The following is a 13,083-nucleotide window of genomic DNA, read 5'->3' on the forward strand; positions in this document are numbered from 1 at the left end:
TTTTCTCTTGAGTCAAAGTAAAACGTGGTCTTTTAACCAATCACTTTAAAATAAATGTGCAGGATGAGCACGATTGAAAATGAACCTTTCACAGTCCTCGAGGAAATCTCGTTAGAACTCCATATGTGGTGGAATGATTTGGGGGAAGATAGTAGAGAAACTGTGATTAAAGCTTTGGGCGGTCTTCTTGGTCTTCTGATGATTAAGCCGAGGAATGATATAATTGAGGCTTTGATACCCTTTTGGGACCCAGCACATAATGTGTTCCACTTTGTGATTTTGAGCTAACCCCTATGCTTGAGGAAATGGCAGGCTACACTAGTTTTAGTAGGAATCTCAGAAATCAATACCCGGTGGCACCTAGAACATTGACTCCTCATAAGTTTCTGGATCTTCTAGGCATCAGTCGGGAAGTTCAAGACAGAAATTTGGCTAAGGGATTATGCACATTCTACTTCTTGTACTGACGTTATGGGAATCCTCATGGTTTTGAGATGCCAGATACCGGTCTTACTCATTCGGGAACAATAATAAGTGGGAAGCTCGGCGGGGACTGGCTTTTATAGTGGCATTCCTGGGTGTTTTGATTTGCCCAAGAAAGGATGGAAATATAGAATTGGGGCTTGTGGGAATAGCCGACTTTATGATTAAAAAGCCCAATGGCACCATTGTACCGATGATCTTGGCGGAGATTTACCGAGCTCTAACTGTTTGCCGAAAAGGAGGAAAGTTTTTTGAAGGATGCAATATGCTTCTACAACTTTGGATGGAGGAACACCTTTGCCACCATCCGGGGTACATTAACTGTGGCATGACCGATCTTAAATGCATTGAAAAACATGAAAAATGGGTGGAGGGCCATGAGTCTCCGGATGGTATGGAAGCATGGTTCGCACATTTGAGCTCCCTGACCACAAACAAAATTGAGTGGACCTTTAGGTGGCTCTCGGTCAATGAAGTCATTTACATGTTGGCCGAAGTATGTTTTCTTCTATTGATGGATCTCCGGAGCATTCAGACTTATGCCTCACACAGAGTTCTACGCCAGCTAGGCAGGTACCAGACTATCCCTCATGATGAGGATTTGAGCCGATAGGTTATCGAACTGGGACCAAAAACTGCTTTCCTGGAAGAAAGGGTGCGTCAAATTTGGCATAAATACAGGTTCCTAGAGCCAAAGACTCAGGTACGAGATTTGTCCAAAGGTGAGTTGGAGCCTAGTTACACAGCTTGGTACGGTAAAAGGGCTCAAGTCCATCAAGAGCCCGAACGGCCCACCAAAAGGCATCATGTCCAACAATTCACTGATGGAGCATAGGAGCAATGAGATTTGTTGGCAAAAGAGGCAAGCTACAGAGCCACCATAAGTAAACTGGAGGGACAAATCCGAGATCTTAAATTTGAAAAAAGTGTACAAGTTGTTGTTGATGAAGGGGAGAAGAAGAAATTGGCTCAAGAGAACAATGCCCTTTGAGCACAGATCCAAAAAATGAAAATAGCTGCTGAGAATCAGGAAAGGAGCCGAAAGGATGAGAGACTCATAAGTGGTCTTAGGAGGAAAATAACTGAGTGTGAGGATGATTTGGAAAAATCCGCGGGTAATCTGGTGAGAGCCCGGGCACAGTTATCGAAGAACGCAGAGGGACGAGTAGAGTTTGTACGGCTATTAAAAAGGAAATATGAGCGAGAAACTACCAATTTGAAGAAAAAACTAACTACCCTTGAGAATGAGATGGCCAAACAAACAAAGAGCTTCAAATCAGAAAGAGAACACTGCTACGCCCTGATGTCGCAGTTAGAAAAAGACCTGCAGCAGTTTCAAGAGCAAAATCATACAGCTGAACAAGTTTTGGGGGCTAGGTCTCAGCAGATCGGGCGGTTACTACAAGAGAAGGGTATTGTCATAGAAAGGGTTAGGAGCATTGCAGACTACATTGTGATGAAGTGCAACGAGTGTGAAGACATGACCAGGTCTATGTTCTTTGCTTCCGTTATGATTTTCGTCCGACAGATCATGGATGACCTATTCCGCCTTCAAGAAGATATAGCACATAGGCTCGCGATGAGAACGACTGATGTCCTGCGGGCCTCTAGAGCAGTTGAGGCACTTATGTATTCATGATTTTCATCTGAGTCTATATATTTATCTTTCTTCCAAAGTTTGTTAGTCCATTTTCGAGTCTATATTTTCATTTTTCTGTTGGAGTCTGTTAGTTCCCCTCTTTTTGAGTCTGTTAGTTTATGATTAAATTATGTTGAAGAAGTTGTTATAATCAAGATTTTTTTTATTTTTGTATGAAAATTTGAAAACCCCTAAAATGTTTATTTATTTATTTATTTTATTTTACACTTAATCCCAAAACTACGCCTGGTCTAATTCATGCGGCGTCATCACACGTAGGCAATCCCCACAGGATTCGATCAAAACCGTGAAATGAAAAGAAAAAAAGAAGAAGAGAGAAAACATAAATTGTGGAAAAGAAATAATGGCAAAACAAGAGAGTGAAAATGAGAGAATGAAAGAATAAAATCAACAAGAATCAAGCAAAGAAAGGCAGGAATGAAAAAAGAGAGAAGTTGCAAAATAAAAATTAGTGAATGTCGGGATGACGCAAGCGGCCATTCAAATGCATACTAGAAATGGTTAACTGCTTAGGTGTATCACATCCCTAACGTGCGATTACCTATCTATTAAGCGCTAATCGCTAACGAGTTTGCTTGTTGTCGTCAAGTCCAGGGAGGTGGTTAGTTTGTTTGGCATTCTGGCAACTCACCCGTACAACACCAGGTCCAAAGACAAGTTGATCATGGCTGGCCAAGAACTGGATGCAAGTGTTATTGATCCATCAAGGGATGGGGAGGAGTCTGATGTTAATCTGAAAGAGGAGATACATAAGTTGAAACATCAAATGGCAGAGATGTACTAGCCATGGATGAAAGGGCATTTGCCACCATCATACATTGCCAACCCTGCTTTCTTTCTGCCACTAGCTCAGTCCCAAGAACCTCCCACTATGGACTCATCTCCAGGCTTCCCCCATTACCACCACTACCAAGGCACCACTTCCCAAATCCCACAAGCACCACCACCCAAACAAGTTCCATGCCCTCCTCCACCAGCCACCCTTGTTTTCGTGGCACCCCCACCTGCTACACTCCATCAATCCTCCAGTGAGCCCTTATTCCAGACCCAAGATAACCAGTACTAGCCGGAGCATACTTTCAAGGCCCCACAACATTACTCCTACACTCCTCGTTTTGACCTCCCAGTTGAGACTGAGAAACCACCTAAAAACCCAGAATAGTAGGAGATGTTCAAGAAGGTTAAAAGCCTAGAGCAGTCATTCAGAAACATGCAGGGACTGGGAGGCCAGGTGAGCGTAGCCTACAAGGATTTGTGTTTATTTCCCGATGTTCAGTTGCCGATGGGATTCAAGATGCCTAAATTTGATCTATATGATGGGCACGGAGACCCGGTGGCCCATTTGAGGGGATTCTGCAGTAAAATGAGAGGAGCTGGTAGGAAAGATGAGCTGTTAATGGCGTATTTTAGCCAGAGTCTGAGTGGCGCGGCATTGGAGTGGTACATTCGTCAGGATCCCGATAGATGGTATACCTGGGATGATTTGGCCCAAGCATTCGCTCATCATTTCCAGTACAACATCGAGATTGTTCTAGATCCTTGTCTTTGACTAAGATTGAGAAGAAGCCTAGTGAAAGTTTCAGAGAATATGGTTTTAGCTAGAGAGAACAAGCGGCGAAAGTTAACCCCCCCCCCGATGGAGGAGAGCGAAATGGTAGAGTACTTTTTACAGGCTCTAGAGCCTACCTATTTTGGCCATCTGATATCGGCCATAGACAAGTCTTTTAACGAGGTAGTGAAGATAGGTGGCATGGTGGAAGAAGGGCTTAAATCAAGCAAAATCATGAGTTACTCAGCTATCAAGGCAACTGCCAAAGCCATTTAGAATGGTACTGGGGGAGTGATTGGAAAGAATAAGAAATAAGATGTGGCAACAGTTGATTCAGGATCATGGTTTGGACCTAGGGGCCCGTCACGCCAATACACCCAGCTTCGACCCCATCACCGAACCTAGACCCAAACCTTATATAATCCACCCCAACACTACTTCCCATCACCAGACCTTCACATTTCTGTCCACCACGCCCAGACATATACTCAACCTCCTGCCTACGCACAATGGCGTGCCCCAGCCCCACAAAATACCTACCCAGCTCCACAAAATGCTTAACCACCCCCACGAGCCTACTGAAACCCTGCCGGTCCAAGTTTTTGGCCTAATCCAGCATTCAAAAATGAAGTTGCAGCAGAAGAAAACCTTCACCCCATTGGGGGAGTCTTATACTAGTTTATTCCATAGATTGAGGTAGTTGGATATGCTGAGGCCAATTGAGTCGAAATTGCCAAACCCTCCTCCAAAGAATCTTGATTACTCCGTGAGCTGTGAATATTGTTCTGGTACTCCAATGCATGATATGGAGAAGTGCTGGCACTTGAAAAATTCCATCCAGGACCTCATTGACACAAATCGGATTGAAGTCCAAACTTTAGAGGCACCTAACATCAATCAGAACTCATTGCCAACCCATGAGGGAATGAACATGACCGAGTAAGTAAACAGGGGGGAGCCCAAGAAGCCTTCACAGTCCTTCATGATGATTCGGTCCGGTGAGGTCAAGCCAGTCAAAAAACCAACGGTTGAAGGGTCAGTGAACAAGTTAAGTATGTCAAACGGTGAACCATCTGTGGTAGTTAAGAAAGGATCCCCAAGTGATTCTATAGCAAAGAAAGAAAAGTAAAAATGGTCGTGCCAGGGTTGGCAAATAAGCCTGTCATAATTGTAGTGGGTGCCCATACGGATTCTGTCATCATCAAGCTCGTAACCCAGTTGCCGATAATCAACAGCAAGGCTATCCCATGGAACTATGAACGGGTGATAGTGACCTACAAGGGAAATGAAGTGAAAGAAAGAGTCAATTAGGCCGAGGGATTAACTTGTTCGAGGAGATGCTTTGCCCCAGAAGGGTTAAGGAAAGGTAAAACATCCAGAGATAATCCAGTTCAAGTAAAGAAAGCAGTCACTGAAGAAGAGGTGGAGGAGTTTTTGAGAAAAATAAAGGTAAAAGATTATTCCATCGTAGAGCAGTTGAGAAAGACGCATGCTCAGATTTCCTTGCTATCATTGTTGATCCACTCAGAAGAGCATTGTCGGGCCTTGATGAAAATTCTGAATGAATTTTATGTCCCTGACAAAATTTCCGTGAACCATCTGGAAAAGATCGCCAACAAAATATTTGAGGTGAACAGGGTCACCTTCTCTGATGACGAGTTGCCTGTGGAAGGTACCGAACACAACAAAGCTCTCTATCTTACGGTAAAATGTGAAGATTCTATGGTCACCAGGGTGTCAGTTGACAATGGTTCTAGTTCAAACATCTGCCCTCTCTCTACTCTGAACAAGTTGAAAGCGGATGATGAGAGGATTCACAAAAACAACATATGCGTTCGGGGATTTGACGATAGAGGGAAAGATTCGGTTGGTGACATAGTGCTTGAGTTGACAATAGGACCGGTGGAATTCACCATGGAGTTCCAGGTACTGGATGTAGCTGTCTCTTACAATTTACTACTAGGTCGGCCTTGTATTCATGCCGCCAAAGCAGTCCCGTCCACTCTGCATCAGATGGTCAAGCTCGAATGGGATAGACAAGATATCGTCGGGCATAGCGAGGATAATTTGTGTGCTCACAGTGATGCCTCTATCCCATTCATTGAGGCTGAAGATGACAAAGGTCCTTGGGTCTATCAAGTTTTTGAAACAACACCAATAGAGAAAGTTCTAGAAGGGAAATGTGTTCCAACTCCAAAGATAGCCTCTGCATCCATCATGATGGCTTCTGAAATGCTGAAAAATGGCTTTATGCCAGGTAAAGGTCTGGGTAGATCCTTGCAGGGTATCATACAACCAGTTTCCCTCCGTGAAAACTTGGGTACGTCTGGTCTCGGATTCAAACCCACAGCAACAGATCTGAAAAGGGATAAAAGGTTGAAACAAAAGGCGTGGGCACTTCCAAAGCCTATTCTGCGTCTCTCCAGGTCTTTTGTCAAGCCCGGTGCTAGGAAACGCCCAATGACAATAATTCCAAGTTCTGTGGTTAACATTGGAGAAGGTTCTAACAAAGCGAATGTGCAGTTCGTCGGGCCGAATGTAAAGCTTAACAATTGGAAGGCTACTCCTCTTCCTACCCTGTAGGAGTCTTGGTAGTTTGTTTTGTTTTCCTTTCTATCTGGGTCATTCTAGGGTTGTGATCCAGACTTTTATTTTCCGCTTGTTGATGTACAAACCCTGTTATCCTTTATTTTTAATGAAATGCAATTTCCTTTTTCCATCATTCCTGATAGTTTCATTTTTTGTTTTCTTTTCTTCTCTGTACAGTTCTTTTTATGCTGGTTTCAATGACATGACACGCATGACGAATCTTCGGCCCAGTCTTAAAAGTCAATCTAATTCTGAAATAATAATCCAAGAAATAGAATGTGAGAATGAATCAGAATATGATGAGGATGAGGACTTTGAAGAGATTAGTAAGGAACTAAGTCATTTTGAAGAAAAACCCAACCCTAATCTGAATAATACGGAAGCAATCAATCTAGGGGACCCAGATAATGTCAGAGAAACTAAGATAAGTGTCCATCTTGAACCGCAAATCAGGGAAGAAATAATTATAGCATTGTTTGAATACAAGGATATTTTTGCATGGTCGTATGATGACATGCCAAGCTTGAGTACCGATTTGGTGGTTCACAAATTTCCAAATGATCCAGCATTTCCTCCCGTTAAGCAGAAGTTGAGAAAGTTCAAAACTAACATGAGTGTGAAGATTAAAGAAGAAATCACAAAGCAGCTGGATGCAAAGGTCATTCGAGTCACGCGGTATCCCACGTGGTTAACCAATGTTGTGCCTATGACAAAGAAAGATGGTAAGACTAGAGTGTGTGTTGATTATCGTGATGTCAACAAGATAAGTCCAAAGGACAACTTCCCCTACAAAATATCCATATTTTGATTGATAATTGTGACAAGCATGAGATTGGGTCTTTTGTGGATTGCTATACGGGGTATCATCAGATTTTAATGGATGAGGAAGATGCAGAAAAGATGGCATTCATCACGCCATGGGGAACATATTCCTGCCGGGTTATGCCATTCGGTTTGAAGAACGTTGGGGAAACTTACATGAGGGCAATAACTACTATATTCTATGATATGATACACAAGGAGATTGAGGTTTACATGGATAATGTGATTATAAAGTCCGGGAAGCAGTCGGACCACATCAAAGATTTGAGAAAGTTCTTCCAAAAGCTCCGCAGGTACAATCTTAAGCTCAATCCTGCAAAGTGTGCATTTGGTGTTCCATCGGGAAACTGTTAGAATTCATAGTCAGTCGGCGGGGCATTGAATTGGATCAGTCAAATATCAAAGCTATCCAGGAATTGCCACCGCCAAAGAACAAGACTGAGGTAATGAGTCTGCTAGGGAGGCTGAACTACATCAGTAGGTTTATTGCTCAGCTCATGACAACTTGTGAGCCTATCTTTAAGCTGCTAAAGAAGGATTCTGCAGTCAAATGGACTGATGAGTGCCAGGAGGCATTCGATAAGATCAAAAAGTATTTGTCGAACCCACCTGTGTTGGTCCCGCCAAAAACCCGAAAAACCTTTGATTCTTTATTTAACAGTCTTGGATAACTCATTTGGTTGTGTGTTGGGTCAGCATGAGATCACTGACAAGAAAGAGCAAGTCATCTACTATCTCAGCAAGAAGTTCACATCTTATGAGGTTAAGTATACTCCCCTTGAAAGGACATGTTGCGCCCTGACTTGGGTAGCACAGAAGTTGAAGCATTATCTGTCGTCTTACACCACTTGCCTCATTTCTCGCCTGGATCCTTTGAAGTATATCTTTCAGAAGCCCATGCTCATAGGAAGGCCGCAAAATGGCAGATCTTGCACACAGAATTTGACATTGTATACGTGACTCGGACAGCGATGAAAGCCCAAGCTTTAGCCGATCACTTGGCAGAGAATCGGTGGATGAAGAATATGAACCTTTGAGGACTTACTTCCATGATGAAGAGGTAATGCATATCGATGAGGTTGAGAAGGATGAAAAGCCCGGTTGGAAACTTTTCTTTGATGGGGCTGCCAATATAAAAGGTGTCAGGATAGGGGTAATGCTTATTTCTGAAACAGGGCATCATTACCCTGTTACGGCCTAGTTGTGTTTCTACTGTACCAACAACATGGCTGAGTACGAGGCATGCATTCTGGGACTAAGGATAGCTATAGATATGGGAATACAGGAAGTCTTGGTCTTGGGAGACTGGGACCTTCTGATGCACCAGATTCAAGGAGAATAGGAGATATAAGATTTAAAGTTTATACCATATCGACAATGTCTGCATGATCTTTGTCAACAGTTTCGATCAATAGAATTCGGGCATATTCCAAGGATCCATAATGAGGTTGCTGATGATTGGCATCAATGTTGCACCATCCAGACAAAGCTTATGTTGACCCTCTGCATATTCAAGTTCGTGATCTGTATGCCTACTATAATGTGGTTGAGGAAGAACTCGATGGTGAACCATGGTTCCATGACATCAGGGAGTATATCAGGATGAGGGTATATCCGATACAAGCCACATGTGATCAAAAGAGAATGATTCGACGTTTGGCTAGTGGATATTTCTTGAGCGGGGGAGTCTTGTATAAGAGAACTCCAGATCTTGGGCTGTTGAGGTGCATCGATAAAAAAAAGCCACGACTATCATGACCAAAGTAAATTCCGTAGTTTACGGGCTGCATATGAGTGGGTATGTTCTGGCAAAGAAAATTCTTCGAGCAGGTTATTATTGGCTCACCATGGAGCGAGATTGTATTAGTATTGTGCGCAAGTGTCATCAATGCCAAGTACATGGAGATTTGATTCATTCTCCGCCATCTGAATTGCACACAATGTCTGTACCATGGCCCTTTGTTGCTTGGGGTATGGATATCATCGGACCAATTGAGCCAGCAACATCCAATGGGCAGAGGTTCATTCTGGTGGCCATTAACTATTTCACTAAATGAGTTGAAGGTAAAACCATCAAATCTGTGACCAAGAAGGTAGTGGTTGATTTTGTTTATTTCAAATATCATTTGTCGGTTCGGAATCCCAAAAGTGGTCATCACAGATAATGGTGCTAATCTTAACAGTCATCTGATGAAAGGAGTGTGTCAATAGTTTAAAATTACGCATCGCAATTACACCCCATATCTCCCCAAGGTGAATGAAGCAGTCGAGGTAACCAACAAGAACATAAAGAAGATACTTCGGAAAATGGTGCTAGGTTCAAGGCAATGGCATGAGAAGTTGCCCTTTACGTTGTTGGGTTATCACACTACTATTCGCACTGCAGTAGGTGCAACTCCTTATTCGTTGGTATATGATTGAAGCGGTGATACCCGTGGAAGTTGAAATTCCATCCCTTCGGATTGTTGCTGAAGCCAAAATTGATGATGATGAGTGGGTCAAAACCCACCTGGAGCAATTGAGTTTGATGGATGAAAAAAGATTGGCAGCAGTGTGTCATGTCCAGTTGTATCAAAAGAGAATGGCGAGAGCATATAACAAGAAGGTGCGTCCACGAAAGTTTGAAGGGAGTCAGCAAGTATTGAAACACATCCTTCCACATCAGGCCGAAGCAAAAGGCAAGTTCACCCCAAATTGGCAGGGGCCGTTCATTGTCACAAGAGTGTTGTCCAATGTTGCTTTATATTTAACAGATATAGAAAGCAAATATGTAGATATGGCTATCAATTCTGATGCAGTCAAAAGATATTATGTATGATTTCTTTGGTTCGGTCCCATCAAAATAATAAATAAACTACGTTTGACCTGATTTCTTTAAAGGATACGTAGGCACCTCACGGTTCGGTTCCATTAAAATAAAAATCCAAAAGTCCCCAAGTAAAGAAACTGGGGAAGAAAGTTGTGGTTGTTCTAAGAGATCTGATTCCAAAAGTTGTAATTTTGAACTCATTCAAGTTGTTTTGAGCCTTTGTGATATCCTTTCTTTCTAACCCTATCCAAAAGTCCATATTACGGTCCAAAGAAAGACCTTCCGATCAGTCCTCGAGAGATTCTAAGTCGAGCAAGTAGAGGTGTGATTCATATCAGGGGCAACACTCTAATATAAGCAGGAAAAATAAAAAATGAGAGAGTCTTATTGGTGAAAACCCTCACGGGCACCGTAAGGCGATGGAAAAATGAGAGAAGTTAAAATGAGAGAGTCTTATTGGTGAAAACCCTCACGGGCACCGTAAGTTAACATTGAGTTGAGAGAAGTTAAAATAAGAGAGTCTTATTGGTGAAAACCCTCACGGGCACTGTAAGGCGACAGGGAGTTGAGAGATGAATAAATAAGAGAGGTTTGCTAGTGAAAACCCTTCAGAGCACTGCAAGCCGAACAAGGTTGTTGACTCAGTAAAGGAGTTAGATTATGGGAACCCCAGGCATAAAGTGTGAAGATTGAAAGAAGATTGGTTGAATAGGCTGGGCTGATTAATCCAAAATGCATGTCATGATCATTGGTGCCACCTGCCTCACCCAGATAAGTTCCTTTTCATTTTCTCCCTCAAACAGTCATCATGTTTCAGTTTCTATTCTTTATTTCTTTACCCTCAAAGTCATTGCATTTCATTTCTTTTGGGTTTATCTCTCTAAGGCGTTTCCAAGGTCAGCCTTGTTTAAGCAAGTAAGAAAAGATTTCAAAGCTTACTACAAACTTCAAAAATTACACAAAGCAAAGTGCGGCCAAAGCATACCAGAAATAGCATGATGCAAAAGCGAAAAATAAGGTGTTAGTGGAAACTCCATTGGGCAGATGGTTTGGGAATCTTGTGGGAAATGTAGAGTTTCAGGTAGAAAGGTCAGAAATGCTAAAATAGCGGGTTGGGTGTAGAGCATTGGGGTCATTTAGGGTCCTGCGGTTGAGATTCAGTCAGGAGTCAAACAATTCTTGGCCAGTTCAAAGCAGCCAGTTAGACCAAAGCATGGCAATGGGGAGGCCACCTTCAGCAAGAATGCCACAAACTAACCACCCCGTTTTTCAAACTAATAAGATTTTTCTTTAATTGAAACAGGGGCAGAAAATTTTGTTTGTTTTGGAGAAACCCTCCGTGAGGAAAGCAAGAGCCAGACAGGCTTGGTAGTAAGTTCTAGCACCCTCTGAGATAACAGGATTTAGTAAGTTTGAGGCCCTCGCAAATGACAAGGTGTGACGAGAGGTCTACTTTTGGGAAGTATAATTTGGCATTTAAGTTTTCACTTTCGAAATGAGGCTTGGTTTGAAATTTTCAGGATAAAAGGAATTTAATTTAGAATTTATTTTGATAACAAGGATTGGTTAACACTCACAGATGTTCCCAATATCAAATTGGGGCAGAAAAATTTCTTTTATTTTATCTGTTGCGTTGAAATCAGGCACCCACCTGAAGAACCAGGGAACACAACACGAGTTTCAAGGATAGAAGACAGTTAAAGTTTTGGCTATCAGGCACCCACCTGGAAAAACAAGGGAAGACATTTCCAAGGAAAAGCAGTCTCAAGAGAAAGCAGTTCAGGTTCAGCAATCAGGCGCCCACCTGGAGAAACAAGGGAAGGTGACACAAGTTCAAAGAAAAGCGGGTAAAGCTTAGCAGTAGGGCGCCTACCTAGAGAACAAAGGAAAAGTAGTAGTGTTCAAGTTCAGCAATCAGGAGCCCACCTGGAGAACAAGGGAGAACAAGTCAAGTTTCAAGGGAAAAGTAGTAAAGTTGAGGTAATCAGGAACCCACCTGGAGAACAAAGGGAAAGCAGCAGTCTTCAAAGGAAGACATTTCAAGTTCAGCAATTAGGAGCCTGCCTTGAGAACAAGTAAGGACAAGTCAAGTTTTGAGGAAAAAGCAGTAAAGTGCTGGAAATCAGGCGCCCACCTAGAGAACAAAGGAAAGCAGTTCAAGTTTCGAGGAAAAACAGTTCAAGTGTTGGAAATTAGGCGCCCACCTGGAGAACAAAGGAAAGCAGTTCAAGTTTTGAGGAAAAACAGTTCAAGTGTTGGAAATTAGGCGCCCACCTGGAGAACAAAGGGAAGCAGTTCAAGTTTCGAGGTAAAATAGTTCAAGTGTTGGAAATCAGGCGCCCACCTGGAAAACAAAGAGAAAACAATTCAAGTTTCAGAGGAAAGGAAGACAATTCAAATGTTGGTAATCAGGCGCCCACCTGGAGAACAAAAGGAAAGCAACAATGTTCAAATGAAGACAATTCAAGTTTTGACAATCAGGCACCCACCTGGAGAATATAGAAAAGCAGTTCAAGTTTCGAGGAAAAGCAGTGCAAGTTTCGAGGAATACAGTTGAATTTTGGCAATCAGGCGCCCACCTGGAGAGCAAGGGAATACAGTCGAAGTTTGGCAATCAGGCACCCACCTAGAGAACAAGGGAATACAGTTAAAGTTTTGGCAATCAGGAGCCCACCTGGAGAGCAAGGTAATATAGTTGACGTTCGGCAATCAGGCGCCCACCTGGAGAACAAGGAAAGCAATTCAAGTTTCAAAGGAAAATAGCACAAGTTTCAAGGGAAAATAGTTTAAGGTAACAAAGGGAATACAATTCAAGTTTTGGCAATCAGGCGCCCGCCTGGAGAACGAGGGAATACAGTCAAATGTTGGCAATCAGGCGCCCACTTGGAGAATAAAGGAATTCATCTCAGAATGCAATTCAAGTTAGCGACAAAGGAAGCTCACCTGGAGTGTACAAGTCAACAGAGCGGTAGAAATTACAAGATCAAGTTTGAAAATGTGTAGATAGGACTCTTGTAATTCATAGATCGTAGTTTAGTGTAGCTTCTTCTATTTTTTTTGGTGTAATAAAGAGTTCAGCAAGCAGTAGCAGCAGCAACAGTGAAATCACAACTTCCTGGTACTCCCAGCTACTGAAACTTCTCGAATTACACTGACCTGATTCATTTATAG

The 13,083-nt window shown here is 42.6% G+C and overlaps 1 protein-coding gene across 1 annotated transcript; it reads left to right on the plus strand.

The window, feature by feature from the left end:
- The first annotated feature begins 2,807 nt into the window (after window positions 1–2,807).
- LOC138870349 (uncharacterized) lies at window positions 2,808–8,304 on the plus strand. Its single transcript, XM_070148145.1, has 8 exons — window positions 2,808–2,920; window positions 5,072–6,271; window positions 6,459–6,690; window positions 6,769–7,003; window positions 7,458–7,546; window positions 7,628–7,714; window positions 7,800–7,981; window positions 8,073–8,304. The coding sequence occupies exons 1-8, from the start codon at window positions 2,808–2,810 to the stop codon at window positions 8,302–8,304; spliced, it is 2,370 nt and encodes a 789-aa protein (XP_070004246.1).
- Window positions 8,305–13,083: the final 4,779 nt, after the last annotated feature.

The sequence above is a fragment of the Nicotiana sylvestris genome, chromosome 6, assembly GCF_000393655.2.
Source record: "Nicotiana sylvestris chromosome 6, ASM39365v2, whole genome shotgun sequence".
NCBI lineage: Eukaryota > Viridiplantae > Streptophyta > Magnoliopsida > Solanales > Solanaceae > Nicotiana > Nicotiana sylvestris.